At 35.0% G+C, this 18,828-nt stretch overlaps 1 protein-coding gene across 1 annotated transcript in view; it reads left to right on the top strand.

Annotated features, from left to right (window-relative positions):
- EPB41L5 (erythrocyte membrane protein band 4.1 like 5) overlaps positions 1-18,828 on the top strand; it is a 64,101-nt gene that overhangs the window by 25,876 nt on the left and 19,397 nt on the right. Inside the window, exons 8-16 of the mRNA XM_015825717.1 lie at positions 554-674; positions 1,400-1,487; positions 2,771-2,859; positions 3,807-3,876; positions 8,965-9,134; positions 9,963-10,069; positions 10,988-11,015; positions 11,577-11,619; positions 12,828-12,934. Coding sequence (XP_015681203.1) covers positions 554-674; positions 1,400-1,487; positions 2,771-2,859; positions 3,807-3,876; positions 8,965-9,134; positions 9,963-10,069; positions 10,988-11,015; positions 11,577-11,619; positions 12,828-12,934 — 823 coding nt within the window. The remainder of the gene's footprint in view (positions 1-553; positions 675-1,399; positions 1,488-2,770; positions 2,860-3,806; positions 3,877-8,964; positions 9,135-9,962; positions 10,070-10,987; positions 11,016-11,576; positions 11,620-12,827; positions 12,935-18,828) is intronic.

The following is an 18,828-nucleotide window of genomic DNA, read 5'->3' on the forward strand; positions in this document are numbered from 1 at the left end:
TTTTCATTTTTGAAAATATCTATTAGAATTTAAATAAAATTGCCTTAATTTGGGGGAAAATATATCCAATATTCCAGCCTAATTCTGTAAATTGGGTTTATAGAAGTGTATTCCTTATTACAAGATAACTTTATACAAATAAGAAATAGTAAGGCATAAAAACCTGGTGATACTTCTTTGAGATTGTGGTTGCATTGGCCGTTCTCAAGAGAAAGAGGCATGTCTAATTAAACAGATTTTCTACTCTTTTCAGCAGATTTAGAGCATGTGTGGGGGAAAATACGGGAGAAATAAGAATATGGAGCATGCCTATCGGGCAAGCAAAATTCCATTTGTATGACATTGGAGGAGACCAGTGTAGGAGATAAATGTATTTATCAACACTAAATGTTCTCTCATTTCATGATAGCTAAAACACAGCAAGTTAATAAAGAGTTTTAAGCTTCTAGAAAGTGAAAGATTCCATTACTTGAGCATTTTGGATATTAACAGTTCCAACCAATCTAACTGAGAGAGGAAGACTATTTTTATTGAGATACCCTGCTTTTTGCAGCTGAACTTGGGGATTATGATCCTATTGAGCACATCCCGGATATAGTGTCAGAATTCAGATTTGTGCCCAGTCAAACTGAAGAGATGGAATTGGCCATTTTTGAGAAGTGGAAAGAATACAGGTAACTAAGTCCTGGATTGTAAATATCCACAACTTGTCCCTCCCATATAATTTTGTACATGTATGTATTATTTTCTATCCATTGTATACATGTTATTGAGAACTTTTTTAGTATTTAGCATAAATTGGGATTTCATCAAAATTTGTAGATCTGTAATTGATCCCTATAAGAGAGACCATAATGTTAATTATTATGTCAAATACTATTTTAAACAATTACACAGAATGTCTTTTTGATAACATTTATGTCATAGTAGTATGTGTACTAGCTTTATCCTCATTTTCTTTTTAGTTTTCACGAGCGGTTCCCCCGGATGGGGATCAGGAATCTGAATCCCCCCTAAATGCAGAGTAGTTGCGATTTTGCTCTTTTTCAATATTATGCCATTTATTTTTCTCTACAGAGCAAATACCAACAGAACTTAAAACCATCTGGTATTTTTTAAATACTAGTGCACAAATTTAGCATCTCCAAATTTATCAGAACAACTGTACAAATTTCAACTGTACAAGTTTCCACAGCTTAATTATGCGGTGTAGTACTTTCCCAGTTCTTATATTTCTAAACAAAATAAGCATCTATGGCCCTGGAACACTATTAACATTTGAATTAGAACTGGTACTCTTTAGTTTGTCTTGGGCACTTTTAAACTTATGTGTAATCAGTTTTCTCTGGAAGGATTTTATAGTTTTGCTGTAATTTTTGTGTTACATATATTATTTCAGGGGTCAGTCACCAGCTCAGGCAGAAACAAACTATTTGAACAAAGCAAAATGGCTCGAAATGTATGGAGTAGACATGCATATAGTAAAGGTAAGATTGTGGTAACAATCTTTTCAGGAATGCTTATATTGTTAATATTGAAAAAACACAATTCAGGCATAAGAAAATGGATTTTTGTTTATTTCATCTGTTTGCCATGGCATGATACTTTAGCTACATCAGATTAGCTGTCTCACAGGCCAGCACAAATCTCTGGATCTTAAGAGACTCTCCAGAATAGATTTGGTGGGATGCTGCAAAGGAAAAAAGCCATGTAACTTACCAGTTAAGGCTCTTGCCAATGTACCCCAATAGAATGTACTGTTGTACTGCTGGTGATAACTGTACATTTAATACAATCATCTGTGACTAAAAGCTGTTTATTTGTTTCTGACTCTGAAAGCACACATAATGAACGTATTAGTACAAAGTGACACTTAATGTTGTAATGGTTTAATGGAAAATATGATGGAATCCATAGGGGTTTTCTTTTAAGAAATAATATCTAACTGGTAATCTAACATTAATTATTTTAAAGCAGGGGTGTCAAACTGGCGGCCCATGGGCCGGATGCATCACGCTTAGGCCACGCCCACCCCAACTCCACAAAGGCAAAAAACGTCGTGGTACATCACGATACGTCACGTGTCATGATCGAGTTTAACACCCGTGTTTTAAAGTAAGGACAAATCACAAAGCTAGCTAGAATATCTCCACATAAGTAATATGGAGCTGTGGTGGCGCAGTGATTAGAATCCAGTATTGCAGGCTAATTCTGCTGACTGCCAGGAGTTCGATTCTGACTGATTCAAGGTTGACTTAGCCTTCTAGCCTTCTGAGGTCGGTAAAATAAGGACCCAGATTTTTGGGGGCAATATGCTGATTCTATAAATCACTTAGACAGGACTGTAAAGCACTATGAAGCGGTATATGAAGCGGTATATAAGTCTAAGTTCTATAGCTAAGTGCTATTGCTATTTATATTATTTTCTCCACCGCCCCATGTTTTTAAAAATTCCATTCTTTCCAGCATAGTTATGGAAAGTTTTCAGTGGTAATAACATTATAATAAATAACCATGAGGCAATTTAAAATACAAAGTTATATTATGAAAAGTACAGATCATCCCTAAATGTTCTGTTGGGAAGCAGGAAATTTAGTGGAACAGATTGTTCACTTGCTAGGTCATGTGTTAATTTAGATACAGTATATGTGACTCATTTTGCTGTAAAATCATAACAATAAATAAAACACTAATTATATTAAGATAATCTGTTCTGCAAAAAAAAATCATACCTGAAGGAATATTTTAACCTAATTTTAATTATTATTAGGCAAGAGATGGCAATGATTATAGCCTTGGATTAACACCGACAGGCGTCCTTGTATTTGAAGGAGAAACCAAGATTGGATTGTTCTTTTGGTAAGCTGGAAAACCTATATATCTATGGCTGAATTGTGAAGGAAGACTTGAGCAGTCCCAAAGTCACAATGCCAGGATCATGAAAGTTTTGGGGAATCTTAAAAAGTGACTTAAGATATGTTAATCATTGGGGGTGGGAGAACAGCCCTTCCTAAAGAACTACACATGACCTAAATATATGAACAGTAAATAGGCCTATCAACCACAGAATGCTCTGATCTGTCAATCAACAGAAACAAGAGTTAATAACCTTGTTATTAAGTTATGAGTAACAGTTGGTAGTAGATGGTAGCAGGAGAAAGGAAACATTTCTTCACCCTTGAAATGTGTAATATCCATATCTAATATGAAATATTTTTTAGGGAGTCCACTTGCATTTAGAGTTTATATAGCCTAAATTTGAGTAAGGCTTTTGGTAAAGTTTATAACAATTACAACACTGTTAAATTGGTATCCTGTATGACATAGTTGGGATGACTCTTAGAAAGGAATATATCAAATAGCAGATTTCAGTGTCTGAGAAATAATATTGGTGTATGTGTTTTAAAAAACTTAATTCATCTAATATTAGCTGTGTCTCATTTGGATTGTGCAGAATTGATGTAAATGTTGGGAGATAAGCTAGGACGCATTAGAATAGATATTCCTTGGGTTTATTATAATGGAAATCTGGAATATATAGGGTAATTGCAGCATTATTTGCATAAAATGGTGTAAAACTGTTTAAGTGAACAAGTGAAATGAATAAATACATCTAATAGTTAACTTTTAATCAAAGTTACCACTGATACTTAGATTTAAAGCATCTTTTAATTGTAATCCTAAGATTTTTTAAAATTCTATGCAAGATAATGTTTTTTTCTATTACAAATACTTCTTCAAACTTATTTTTTTAACTCTATGAATAAATTGTAGTGTAAATACATTCAATATTTTTCCTTTTGCAGGCCAAAGATTACTAGATTGGACTTCAAAAAGAATAAACTAACACTAGTGGTAGTTGAAGATGATGAACAGGTAAAAGAAAAAATCTTCCCCACTTGGTCTTCTATGGAAAGTAATGTCTCTGAAATTAAACTTATTTTTATTGTATCTCATTATGGTTATGCCATATGTATGTACATTATAGTCACTAAATCAACGGAGTCAACACTGTAGGTTAGCTCTCTCTTCTGAATGGAGAGTTGAAAGTTCTTATATTTTTCTATATCTAAGGCTGATCTATAGGAACCTTTTTCAAATAATGCCTAATTCTGAGGAGTTGGAGATTGATGATAAGAAAGATATTTTTGATGTTGCCCCCTTGCTCTTGGAACATTTTCCAAAGGAAGCGTGTGTGTCATACACTCATCTCTATTTATTTTAAACCTTTCAGATTTTTAAAGTAATTTATTACTTATTTTTTTTCCTCCCGCGAGGTATTTAATTGTTATGCCTGTTGATGTTTTAATTTTATATTTGTTTTATTTTATATTAGGTCAGCATGTTAACCTGTTTCCTAATGTGCAAGTCTATTGTGTTTTATTGTTTAAGTGATGCTGCACAGTGCTTAAAGAGCTTGTTTCATAAAGGACTTAATAAATGATTCTTTCAGTTTTCATACAAGATGCAAAATAGCTCCATTGTGTCTGTATTGATCCATTACATTACGCCATTAGCACTGGCTAAATGGAGATGCAGAAAGCCTGTGTGGTGTATTGGTTAAGCTGTTGGACTTGGATTGGGGACATGCAGAAAGAAGTCCTCATTCTGGTAGTGTTTGCTGTCTTCTATTTGACCAGTCAGTCGGTCTCAATCCAGCCTATCTCATAGAATTGCTAGTGGAATCCCATGGGTGCTACTATGAGCTCTCGAGAGAGAGAGAGAGAGAAAAAGCAGGATGTTAAAAACAGATGTATTGATGCAGGCACCCTCTGACTTTTCTTCAGAAGAGTCCAGAAATGATTCTTTTTCCTTTTTCTTTCTTATCTTATTAAAATTGTCTTCTGCATCATGGGCAAAACTAGAATCCTATTGCTAAGCTTAACTATGGACAGCTCATGAACAGATGATAATGCTACATTTGGAAGTATTTAAAATTGCTTTGTATTACTCCTTTATAAAATATTTATAACTGTATGTACACCAGAGAGCAAGCTCCTTATAACCAAACTGTACAGTGGATCATTATCTATATTATAACTATATAATATCTATCTATCATATCTATATATTATATTATACTATATAAAATGCCAGTGAGTGGACAAACACCGGTTGTTGCAGATGTGTACAAAACCATGTTCTGATACAGTAATGAAAGTCAATAAATGCCCATGGTAACAAAGCTATNGAGGATTTTATTTAGGGTGATTTTAAAAATAATTTTAAATAGAAACACAGCTTCTAATATTCGGTTTTTTAATCTGGTTTTATAGGGGTTTGTATTTTTATGTTTTGTATTTGTACTGTTTTTAATACGCTGTGCACCGCCCTGAGTCCTGCGGGAGAAGGGCGGTATATAAATTAAATTATAATAATAATAATAATAACAAAGCTAGCTAGAATATCTCCACATAAGTAATATGGAGCTGTGGTGGCGCAGTGATTAGAATCCAGTATTGCAGGCTAATTCTGCTGACTGCCAGGAGTTCGATTCTGACTGATTCAAGGTTGACTTAGCCTTCTAGCCTTCTGAGGTCGGTAAAATAAGGACCCAGATTGTTGGGGGCAATATGCTGATTCTGTAAATCACTTAGACAGGACTGTAAAGCACTATGAAGCGGTATATAAGTCTAAGTTCTATAGCTAAGTGCTATTGCTATTTATATTATTTTCTCCACCGCCCCATGTTTTTAAAAATTCCATTCTTTCCAGCATAGTTATGGAAAGTTTTCAGTGGTAATAACATTATAATAAATAACCATGAGGCAATTTAAAATACAAAGTTAAAATATTATGAAAAGTACAGATCATCCCTAAATGTTCTGTTGGGAAGCAGGAAATTTAGTGGAACAGATTGTTCACTTGCTAGGTCATGTGTTAATTTAGATACAGTATATGTGACTCATTTTGCTGTAAAATCATAACAATAAATAAAACACTAATTATATTAAGATAATCTGTTCTGCAAAAAAAATCATACCTGAAGGAATATTTTAACCTAATTTTAATTATTATTAGGCAAGAGATGGCAATGATTATAGCCTTGGATTAACACCGACAGGCGTCCTTGTATTTGAAGGAGAAACCAAGATTGGATTGTTCTTTTGGTAAGCTGGAAAACCTATATATCTATGGCTGAATTGCGAAGGAAGACTTGAGCAGTCCCAAAGTCACAATGCCAGGATCATGAAAGTTTTGGGGAATCTTAAAAAGTGACTTAAGATATGTTAATCATTGCGGGGGGGGAGAACAGTCCTTCCTAAAGAACTACACATGACCTAAATATATGAACAGTAAATAGGCCTATCAACCACAGAATGCTCTGATCTGTCAATCAACAGAAACAAGAGTTAATAACCTTGTTATTAAGTTATGAGTAACAGTTGGTAGTAGATGGTAGCAGGAGAAAGGAAACATTTCTTCACCCTTGAAATGTGTAATATCCATATCTAATATGAAATATTTTTTAGGGAGTCCACTTGCATTTAGAGTTTATATAGCCTAAATTTGAGTAAGGCTTTTGGTAAAGTTTATAACAACTACAACACTGTTAAATTGGTATCCTGTATGACATAGTTGGGATGACTCTTAGAAAGGAATATATCAAATAGCAGATTTCAGTGTCTGAGAAATAATGGTGTATGTGTTTTAAAAAACTTAATTCATCTAATATTAGCTGTGTCTCATTTGGATTGTGCAGAATTGATGTAAATGTTGGGAGATAAGCTAGGACGCATTAGAATAGATATTCCTTGGGTTTATTATAATGGAAAGCTGGAATATATAGGGTAATTGCAGCATTATTTGCATAAAATGGTGTAAAACTGTTTAAGTGAACAAGTGCAATGAAGAAATACATCTAATAGTTAACTTTTAATCAAAGTTACCACTGATACTTAGATTTAAAGCATCTTTTAATTGTAATCCTAAGATTTTTTAAAATTCTATGCAAGATAATGTTTTTTCTATTACAAATACTTCTTCAAACTTATTTTTTTAACTCTATGAATAAATTGTAGTGTAAATACATTCAATATTTTTCCTTTTGCAGGCCAAAGATTACTAGATTGGACTTCAAAAAGAATAAACTAACACTAGTGGTAGTTGAAGATGATGAACAGGTAAAAGAAAAAATCTTCCCCACTTGGTCTTCTATGGAAAGTAATGTCTCTGAAATTAAACTTATTTTTATTGTATCTCATTAAGGTTATGCCATATGTATGTACATTATAGTCACTAAATCAACGGAGTCAACACTGTAGGTTAGCTCTCTCTTCTGAATGGAGAGTTGAAAGTTCTTATATTTTTCTATATCTAAGGTTGATCTATAGGAACCTTTTTCAAATAATGCCTCATTCTGAGGAGTTGGAGATTGATGATAAGAAAGATATTTTTGATGTTGCCCCCTTGCTCTTGGAACATTTTCCAAAGGAAGCGTGTGTGTCATACACTCATCTCTATTTATTTTAAACCTTTCAGATTTTTAAAGTAATTTAATACTTATTTTTTTTCCTCCAGCGAGGTATTTAATTGTTATGCCTGTTGATGTTTTAATTTAATATTTGTTTTATTTTATATTAGGTCAACATGTTAACCTGTTTCCTAATGTGCAAGTCTATTGTGTTTTATTGTTTAAGTGATGCTGCACAGTGCTTAAAGAGCTTATTTCATAAAGGACTTAATAAATGATTCTTTCAGTTTTCATAGAAGATGCAAAATAGCTCCATTGTGTCTGTATTGATCCATTACATTAAGCCATTAGCACTGGCTGAATGGAGATGCAGAAAGCCTGTGTAGTGTATTGGTTAAGTTGTTGGACTTGGATTGGGGACATGCAGAAAGAAGTCCTCATTCTGGTAGTGTTTGCTGTCTTCTATTTGACCAGTCAGTCGGTCTCAATCCAGCCTATCTCATAGAATTGCTAGTGGAATCCCATGGATGCTACTATGAGCTCTCGAGAGAGAGAGAGAGAGAGAGAGAGAGAGAGAGAGAGAGAGAAAGCAGGATGTTAAAAACAGATGTATTGATGCAGGCACCCTCTGACTTTTCTTCAGAAGAGTCCAGAAATGATTATTTTTCCTTTTTCTTTCTTATCTTATTAAAATTGTCTTCTGCATCGTGGGCAAAACTAGAATCCTATTGCTAAGCTTAACTATGGACAGCTCATGAACAGGTGATAATGCTACATTTGGAAGTATTTAAAATTGCTTTGTATTACTCCTTTATAAAATATTTATAACTGTATGTACACCAGAGAACAAGCTCCTTATAACCAAACTGTACAGTGGATCATTATCTATATTATAACTATATAATATCTATCTATCATATCTATATATTATATTATACTATATAAAATGCCAGTGAGTGGACAAACACCGGTTGTTGCAGATGTGTACAAAACCATGTTCTGATACAGTAATGAAAGTCAATAAATGCCCATGGTAACAAAGCTATTAAACACTGCTACTCCAGTGTTTAAGTCAGCATGTTTTAATCAGGTTGTTTAAACTTCTCGGTAAAATATAAAAGCACTTCATTAGATTCTGTCAAACTGTCGTAGCATGGCATTTTTACAATGATATGGGCGGTTATTCATTTTAAGTAACAAGTATTCTAGAATAAAATGTAACAGTTGCAATTATTTTTTGTTCATGCTGCCCAACAAAAAGGGAATCCATTATCTTTTCTGTTTATTTGTGTCAAAACAGCAAAAGGAAACCGTTGCACTGTCAGTCTTATAAAATATCAAGGGCAATGTTGTTCTTAAATCAGTAAATATTCACTTCAATCTTTTGTAATGTTAGTAAACATCTTTTTTACTTGCTTTAATTGGATACGTGTTTGGAACAAACCATCTTTTATTTCAGTGTATGGTATTATTCTTGCCTTAAGCTGTGAAGTCAATGTTTATGTGCCTTCTGTTCCACAACATTTCTCTGGTGTTCATCTTTCTTTAAGGGTAAAGAGCAGGAACACACTTTTGTCTTTAGGCTGGAGCATCCAAAGGCCTGCAAACATTTGTGGAAGTGTGCCATTGAGCATCATGCTTTCTTCCGCCTCCGTGGACCTGTTCAAAAAGGCTCCAGTCGATCAAGCTTCATTCGGCTGGGATCCCGATTCAGATACAGGTTAGCCATATCTCACATTTCCTTGTTTCTCAAATAATAGAAAGCAAATAAATGTGCTTGATTGAAATGTGCCTTTCTGGAATTGAACCATGAAGGTGGGAGGTAATTTCAATTTCTTTAAATGCAGGTATAATTTAAAAATCTGGACTACAGAAGTGGATTAACAGCAACAGCAATTAACTTGGGAGGCAGTGGTTTTGCTTTTTCTAGATGTTTTCAAGCAAAACCTGTATAGACATTTCCCAAGGATGCCATAAGGTGTTTTCCTGACTTTACTGGGAATTAAATAATTAAATTATGTTTAAACTAGTTAAGACAGGGGTGTCAAACTGCTGGCTCACAGGCCGGATGCATTATGCCAAAACCGTGCCCAACCTATTGCCGGCAATGAAAAAAAGTTGCGATACGTCGCGACATGTCATGTGACATTGCGAGTTTGACACCCCTGAGTTGAGGTGATTTAACCAATCTCTTGAAACTCTGCGATTCTATGCAAAGTCAAGCATATGCAATTGTTCTTAAATTTTGTTACAAAACTTACATTGTTTTTGGCCTGACCAGCATGGTGGCAACTTTTTTCAAGCTAGCATAGACTTGAAAAAAAAGGTTTCTACTTTAATGAATAGGATGGGGGTTGTTTGTTTGGTGCAAAGTGCAAAATACTTCTCCTGGATAATTTTTAAAGTCCTACTATTTAATATACTTATGGAATCTTGCAGTTATTCACGGCTGGCTTAAATATACATGTAGAATAATTATGTGTTGTCTGTTGGAGCAACTTAGCTATATAAATCTTTTATCTTCTTATTCATTGTATCCTTCATGTAGTGGGAAAACGGAGTACCAAACTACAAAGACTAATAAAGCCAGAAGATCAGCATCTTTTGAGAGAAGACCTAGTAAACGATACTCAAGGAGGACACTACAAATGAGAGGTAATCAGACTTCTATTTTTGATATAAAAATTTTCATTTACTTTCTTTACTCATGTTACCTCAGTAGAAATTATTACATTTTCTTTCAACTTCCGAACTCCATGCCAGTTTTGAAACAATTTGCTGGCTGGTTTAGATGGAAGAAACAAGACATATCCTTCTTTCAATTACTATCATAATTTTTGAATCATAGCTAGCAATACTAATGACAATACTGTTAACAGATATATTTTCAAACATTGATTTCAAATTGTATCTCCTTAGTTATTGGCAATAGATTGCCAATAATAGATTACATATAGGTAGTCCTTCACTTATGGCCATAATTAGACCCAGAAACTTAGTTGTTGAGTGATGTGATCTTCTATGTGACAACTTCACTCAACAACTGCAATCCCGTTTCTCCCAATTAGGGTTGCTAAGCGACCATGCAGGTTACAGGCCAACGGAATGCTGGACTTGAGAAGTCCAATGCGCTAAAGGATTTCCCCTTTCTTCCATGCAGGGAGGAACAGGCCTCAACACTGGCAAAAATGCTAGGGAATACCAACATTATAGAGTCAAAAATACTATATTTTTGTGGTATTTTATTTATATAGTTTTATCTTGTTAATATTATAAGCCTCTCAGAGTTACCCTATGATAAGATGGGGGGCCAGTAAATTTAATAACTACATAAAAAAGGCCATTGTGACTATGAAGAGTGGTTAAATGAACAATCATAAGTTGACAACCAGCTATAGTGCTATCCAGCAAATTACATATTGTCAGTTTTCCTGAACATTCACTTTTTAAAATATTTTTGAAGTATCATAATATTTTGCAACCGTTTAATTTTTTTTAAAAAACAAACAAACAACCTTTTGTTTAATACATTGTACAAACTCAATAACATTTTTGTTTTGAATTTTATTATAGCTAATCCTCACGCATCTGAAGGAATTAGGTAAGACATTCAATTATGCATGTTAGTCTTCTTGTATAGTTAGTCTTACCCCATGACCCCATCCATCTATTTGGAACTCTTCATGTGGAATTGTGAGGGTTTATTTTCCTCTTAGCTTCTGTTACTTTTTGGGGGAATATTCCTAATGCTGATGGCCTTTCTGAAATCTGCCACCTCAAAAGAGCTTAAAAAACTGTAAGAATTTTAATGGAAAAAGCAAAATATTCAAGTATTTTAAACTCATGGGATTTTGAATGTTCATGTATTAAAAATGAACATGTTGGATTTACAGAGGGAAAAAAATGGGAAGTAGAACTCCCTGTGTTATGTCCTGCATCTTGGTTTCCCATAAAATGCTCCTTAAAGTGCCTTGGACTCGTAGGGTTGAAAAGAGCTATTCAATCCTCTATTCAGTGCAGAAATCCAATTGAAATATTTGCACCATCTCATTGAAAACTTCTAATCTTAACCTTCATCTTCTTGAATATGAGAGTAGATAAGTCTTCGAATAACGGTTCAGTCTTTGAAAAATTAAACTGTCAATTATTTTTTTCCTTGCAGTCATTCAGGCATCATTTTCACTCAAAACAATGGACCACAGCAAGTAAGTCTGTCTAAAAATTTAACTTATTAGCCCCCAAAATTAAGCAATGGTTTTTGTATGTTATAGCTACTAAAGAAGTAACACGTCTTTAGAAGTTTAATCTATATAAATAAAAATGTAAATGTTCGTTTGTTCAAAATTTTAAATCTCCGAAAGTTCTTCACCGATTGCTTTGAAATTTTGACACAACGTTGCATTTGAATATGCGCGTGTTTTTATATACCTTATACGTACTATTATATAGATGTCACACCTGTGACAGGTAAAAACATGCTGTTTTTGAAAAACAGCGCCATCTGTTGGACGTAAAAGCAACACACGCTAGCATTGTGAAATTAAACATATTACAAACGTGTGCTTTCTCTTTTCCATTTAACCAGACTGAGCCACAGCAACGCGTGGCCGGGTACAGCTAGTTTAAAATAAACATTTGTAGACTGAAATAGCTTTTTCTTCATATATTTTCTTGGATAAGGAAGAGAGCTTTTTCTCTAAATGATAAAGGGAAAACTACTGCTAAGAGCCATGGTGGCGCAGTGGTTAGAATGCAACATTGCAGGCTAACTCTGCATTCCAGGAGTTCAGTCCTGACCAGCTCAAGATTGATTCAGCCTTCCATCCTTCCGAGATCGGTAAAATGGGCATCCAGATTGTTGGGGGCAACATGCTGACTCTATAAACTGCTTAGAGAGGGCTGTAAAGCACTGTTAAGCGGTATATAAGTCTAAGTGCTATTGCTATTGCTACTGCTAAATATCTTTAAATGTTACTGAAGTAGGACAAATGTTGTGTCCTTCAAGTATTGAATGCTCTGAGATACAATACTCATTCTTGGAAAATTCATTCCTTCAGTCTGTATAAAGAGTGTGCTTTTTAAAGCAGGGTGAAATTTCAATTTAATAAAGCCCATTTACTGGATTCTGTAGGCAAACTTTCCATACGGAGATCACACTCCCAAATTAGGACACACATCTATGGCATGAAAAGAAAATTGTAGCAGAAAGTACTAAAACCCCCGTTAAATTCATTTTATTCACAAAGAGTGTTCTTTTTGATATTATTATGCAAGTGATTCTGATTATATCCTTTGCAACAATGTATGTATTTTCAGACAGAATGGATACCTTCCTCATCCTGAATGGTCCATTAAATCAAGGTTTTGTTGTAAAGTCAGCTAACTGAAGCATTTTTATCTTTTGTTTTTCCAGAAATGGAGTGCATTGTCCTCTGTAACAGCAGTTCCTTCTGGTCCAGTTTTAGTTGAAATAGAAAATCTTCCTCGGAATTCTGGAACAAGCCAACAGGATAAGAAATGGTATGTTACTCTGATCTCTCATCTTGTTCTGTATTGGGAAAGAACGGTTATTGCTGGTCACTTCAGGTATCTTTTGCATGATTGATCTTGGACACTGCTGATACTGTGTCATCAAAAAATAAAATTGAGGTTTGAGTTTGGCAGCAGGCCAGCACTCATGATAAATGTTCTTGCTGCAGAGAATATTGAAGGAAATAAAGCATTTGCACAGTGTCATCCAGGGGAATATTCACAACAGTGAGTGCTCAAGCAATGTATGTAGAAAGTCACGCTTTTCATCCTATCTTGTTTTCATTGTTAAATACTATAAAACTAGCTAACTGATCAGTAGCGTAGGTTCCACAGTGATCAAGAAGAATTTGCATACAGTAGCAACTGCAAATAAGAGCTTGAGTTGGGCTTAAATTACTATTTCTTGGTGGTTCAGTTCTTAGTGGTCCATTCTGTTTCAAGAGAACGAACTTTCTTTTGACTTCTTGATTTAAAGTTATCTTAAGAGGTTCTGTTCTGTTTATGATTAGAATTTGACTTAGTCTTGTTTTAAACCCCTTGCAGATACATTGAAAATACACGTTTAAATAATGTGGGATACTAAATGCTAAATCACAGAAAATTGTTTAATGCAAATCCAGCAATTCTATCTGTTGAATTCAACATGGTCAAGACCTTAATTTTATATCTGACGCTGTTTTTTGCAGCTGCAATCCAAAGCTTAATCAATAAGATGCTTTCTCTTTTCTTTTTGCCCTTGATTTATCCAGTGTCTGAAATTGGAGATTTTTCTCTAAGATCTTGATCAATCAGTTTCTTCCTTCCCATGGTGGTGGTTTAAGGTGGTGGTATTTATATTTATTTTTATTCTCATTTGTCTTACTGGTATGATAGCCTGTCGTCTATAAGCTTAATATAACTGCTATGCTCATGTTTATTGATCCTTGCCTGTGTTTTTAAGACTCCAGCTCCAAACAGTTCTAGCCGTGCTTTTATAATTTTGTGCACTCTCAAGTTCATAACATTTCTGAGAGAAATAAGAGTGTGGTTAAAAACCTGCATACTTGGATTTCTGCTATGAATTGGGACTTTCAGTAAAGTTCGTTTTGCTTCCGTCTCTCTTTTTCTCTCCCACATACATGTATTGCATATAGAGAATGTATGGGGGGTGTATTTATGTGTATGCATGTATTTCTGTGTGTACATATGTATGTACACACAGAAATACATGTATACACATAAATACACCCCCATACATTCTCTATATGACTACAACATGAATATACTTTCACTTATTAAGTGTTTCCTTCCTTATCTGTTAATGTGTAAACAAGCCAGGGTCAGTAGTGACTTCCCACTCTGAATTGCTGGAAAAGGGTATATGTGGTATGCTTACGGTTTGCACATTATTACTTCCCTGCCTGTAGAAAACCTAGGTTTTGAAAATGAGCTTTGCAAGTTGCAGTGGGAGTCTCAGATGATCTCTCTAGACTTTATGATTAAAAGAACAGCCTAACGCAGAGGTCCCCAACCTTTTGGGCACCAGGGACCAGTTACGTGGAGAGAGGTTTTTCCGCGGACCGGAGGGGGTGTGGTTTTGTGTGCTGCCTGTATCCTGCAGATGGGGCTTCGCTTGTTTGTACGGCCCGGTTGCTGGCATGCCACGGCCTGGTACCAGTCCACAGCCCGGGGATTGGGGACCCCTGTCCTAACTATAACAGGCCTATACATCGCGCATAAAACATTAGCTGTGTTTTCCCAACTTTGTTGACCCTGGAAGGTTGAGTTTTTTTTCTAAAGTATAGATGAGATTTGTGTTCAAAATGTGTTGCTGCTGTAGGAGGCCACTGCAAAGTGCAAAGTGATCCTTCATTACCTCCTCCAAGATGGCATGCTGAAGAGACAGGCGATTTTTTTCCCCTCCCACCAATGAATAGCTGGTTTTGCCACCAAAGCTGATAGAAAAAAGCATGCCATTCTTTTATTAACGGAGATAATGGATTAACTCATCATAGGCATGCATTTTAATAAATCTATGTGGTAGATTAACAGGCTAGGTTGTTGTGTTCAGTGGAGGAAGGGAAAGCAGTAAAGATATGTTTGGAGCTGTACAGTCAGTCGGGTACGCTGAGTTGCAAAGTTTGGAATGAGATTAAGCGGATTGTGTTGACGGAATGGATATCTGCTTGGTGGAGAATGACCTGAATGTCTTGGTGCTGTTTACAAGGGCTTTCTCACATCAGCTTCTTTCCTGCCTCTTTTAATTGGGCCGTTACCATGATTTGGCTTTGGGTTTGATCCTGCCACTCCTTTATGATCAGTCTTCTTTAGAGAATATTTTCCAAACACAGTGCCACAAAGACTAAAATACTTTAAATCATTTTAATTGAATAAATATCAATTTATTACGGGAATGGTTCTTTGTATTGCTAGAATCTTGAAAGTATGCTCCACACGTCCAGCGCTTGAACTAAAATGCTGCAGACCTGTTAAAATGTGTATTGCTTTACCATTCAGATAGTTCCCATGAAAATTCGTTTCTCCTATTCTTAGCAAAGTACATAGCATTGTACATACATTTCATGCTGCCAACTTTTTGAGGTTACTTTGTTTTCCCAAGAAACAGCTGAAAACTGTCCCAGTCTTTCTCTTCTAAATTCCACACTTAAATGTGGCATATTCTGCTGTTTTGATGATAAAAGAAACCATTGGAGCTATATAGGAACCGACAAGATAGAAAGTTAGCAAAAGAGTTGTCTGTACTTCTGCCCCTGCCATTTATTCTGATGGAGATCCAGAATGATATTTATCTGAAGTCTAAGGAAAATACATACACTCGTTTTTGAATATCTCTCAACCTATTTTATTTACCTTTAAGAAAACCTTGGACCGCTGACAGCAATTGTATCATTTCAAAACACAGTTGATGTTTTATTAACAGCCATGAGCATCAACTTCTCATAAAATAAATGTTCTCTTAGTGACACATGAATTAATATGATAAAGAACCAGATCCTTAACAATAAAGAAAACAAGTGTGAACTTGATTAAAATTGTTTCTAAAGAAGACTGCTTCTAGATACCTATGCATTTCCCTTAACTTTCTGCATGCTTTTTAATCTATATTATTTTTATGGGCATATTCTAGTTTTGTATACCACCCATGTGCGCACTGTGGTATAACTTAGGTTTTCTGAATTTAACCTTACTGATACTTGGCTTTAATTAAATCCCTAATTTTTATGAAAAACAGCATCAGTGGCAATCCAGCATATTTAGCATACTTACATTTGAACCTCTTCCTTCCACTATAGAAAAAATATTTGAAATATTTCCCCAATCCATAACAGAACTAAGATTGTAGGTGACTAATATATAATTATGGCTAAATCTAATACAAACTCAACATTTGTAATTGAGGAATTACAAATGTTGCCTGGTTTACACAAAATAATTAGCCATAAACTTAATCTACAAATCTTGTTATAAAAGTCTAATTTTATACATTATAGTAAAAACAAAATAAACCATTCATGGCTTAGCAGACTATATAATAATTATTTCTTTGCAACCCTAGTTAATTTTTCTGCTTCCTTTGATTATCCTCAACCAGTGGTCAAAATTTGGGAATATTTGGGAACTTTGGGATTTTGACAGTGTTATGTATCTTTCCCAACATTACTAGAATAGTGTCCTTTCCAAGAATAGTTATCATAGTTTGTATTTTTAGTATCAAAACATCCATTTATCAGACTAAGTAAATGAAAATAAAAATAATTTACCCAAGAACATAATTTTCTCAAAACAAAGGTAAGGATTAAACACCAAAATTTACAGGTAGGTCCTTGCTTAGCAACCGCTGTTGGGACCAGCAACTAGGTTGTTATGCAAAGGAAGCACTAAGTGAAATCACAACAATGTTGTGATCTTATTTCAGCTTTCCTATGTTTTGCAGTCTTGGTGATAACTCCAAGGAATTCACACTAAACATATGCAAAGTAAACAAGATGTTTAAACCCCCACATGGCAGATTTACATGTCAACTAGAGCATACTGAATTCCAGTAGACATTCTACAGCAGTGACCCCCCCCAAACTTTTGGGCAGCAAGGATTGGTTCCATGGAGGGAAGTTCTTCCGCAGACCGGGGTGGGTGGGTGTGGGGTGGGCATGGCTTTGCACACTGCCTGGATCCCACACGTGCGTAGATGGGGCTTTGCTCACTTGCGCGCCTGGTTCCTGGCAGGCTGTGTCCCACTATCAGTCTATGGCCCGGGAGTTGGAGACCCTGTTCTACAGGATGCGCAACCATTTATTTTCAAGAGTACATGTGAGGTTTCAACTTAATTTTTGAATTAAAAATTTATATCCTCATTTGCTAATGAAATTATAATTGAAAAATCCAGAATTTCAAAAAGTCTGGTGAATGATAAGAAAGATCTCTCTTAGTTATCAAAATAGGCAGCTCAGATTTAAACATTCAGTTCATTTTATAAAATGTTAGTGGTTAGGACCCCATAAAACACTTAGCTTTAAAATATGATTTTCTAATTTAGAAAATTGTATGACTTAAAATTGAAAACATAAAAACATTATACACACACACACACACGTATGTATGTATAACTTAAAAGTCCATTTGATCATATGATAATACTAAAGGTCTCTTAAGGATTCATGCACTGGATAATCGCCTTGTTTCTAGAGAAGTCCTCATTCTGAACATTACAGAATGCTTAATATAGCTTGGCAGAGTTACTCCAATTAAGTTTCTCATGCAAATATCAAGTTACAAAAGAGAAGAGTAAATTGGAAGCTGAAGAAAAGCTCCCAGTCCTGCTTGGTTTTGATCTGAATGTCATTAGCGTAGCTAATCATACCCTCCAAGTCCATTAATCAGTAAAAACTGGCACATCTTCAATAGCTTTGTGCTTTAAAGTACATTAAAGTTACTTTTACCAGGCAACAAGGCTTATCTTATTACACTGGAGCAAGACATACCAAAGGTAAAATATACATACCATCTTATCTGTCTGGTTGACTCAGCTCTGGAAATTTAATTTTGCATGGTCCTGAAATGGACTTTAGGCACAGTAAGATAAAAGAAGCCATGTTCAACAAGCAAAATCTATACTGGTGCATTCTAAATAGCATGTTATGCATGAAGTACTTACTTCTTATCCTTCACCAAATATAACCACAGTCTTTATGTTGAACTGCTTTATTTTGTGTCCTTGCTTTAGGCTCAAAATGATTTTTAAAAATAGTTCATAGTTATTGTGTTAATACTAGTCTATAAATCCTGAACATTCTATCATATGATTTAAATGCTTCATTGCTGCTATATGTATAAGGCACTCGCTTTTGTTCATGAGTGTTGAAGCTGAGGTTTAACTTCTAGAAGCTCTAACCAGCTTGTTAAATGCTGAGAGTATAGTTTATTGACAGCTGGGGAATACTTTCTGCCTATCCCTGATATAGTTCACAGATATACTGTTGTGTTTATACACAAAGGAAATACTGTAGACACTAACTTTATAGGCTTTAAGTGTAGAATGTGATAATCCATGGAAGAAATATATTTATTACTTTATTTGTTGGTTAGAAAAAGTGCTAGATGAAAAGAGAGAAGTATTCAAAGTTCATTCTTGCATAGATTATTTTAAAGCCAGTGCATCCTGATAGCAGCATGAGGGGTTTAAATTGTAAGTCCATTTTCTAAATCTGTGCTTGCTCTTCAAGACGTTTGCTCTTGCTAGCCTGATACTTCCTCAACTGCATCTTCCACCTTCCATTCTCTCCCTTTATTTATACCTAGATACTAACTGTGCCCCATCCCATTCCCAAACCAATCTAGGCCCCATGATGCTCGTGACTGCTGCCAACGTGGTGGAAATGCATGGA

The sequence above is a fragment of the Protobothrops mucrosquamatus genome, unplaced genomic scaffold (genome assembly GCF_001527695.2).
Source record: "Protobothrops mucrosquamatus isolate PMUCROS unplaced genomic scaffold, P.Mucros_1.0 scaffold2767, whole genome shotgun sequence".
Taxonomy (NCBI): domain Eukaryota; kingdom Metazoa; phylum Chordata; class Lepidosauria; order Squamata; family Viperidae; genus Protobothrops; species Protobothrops mucrosquamatus.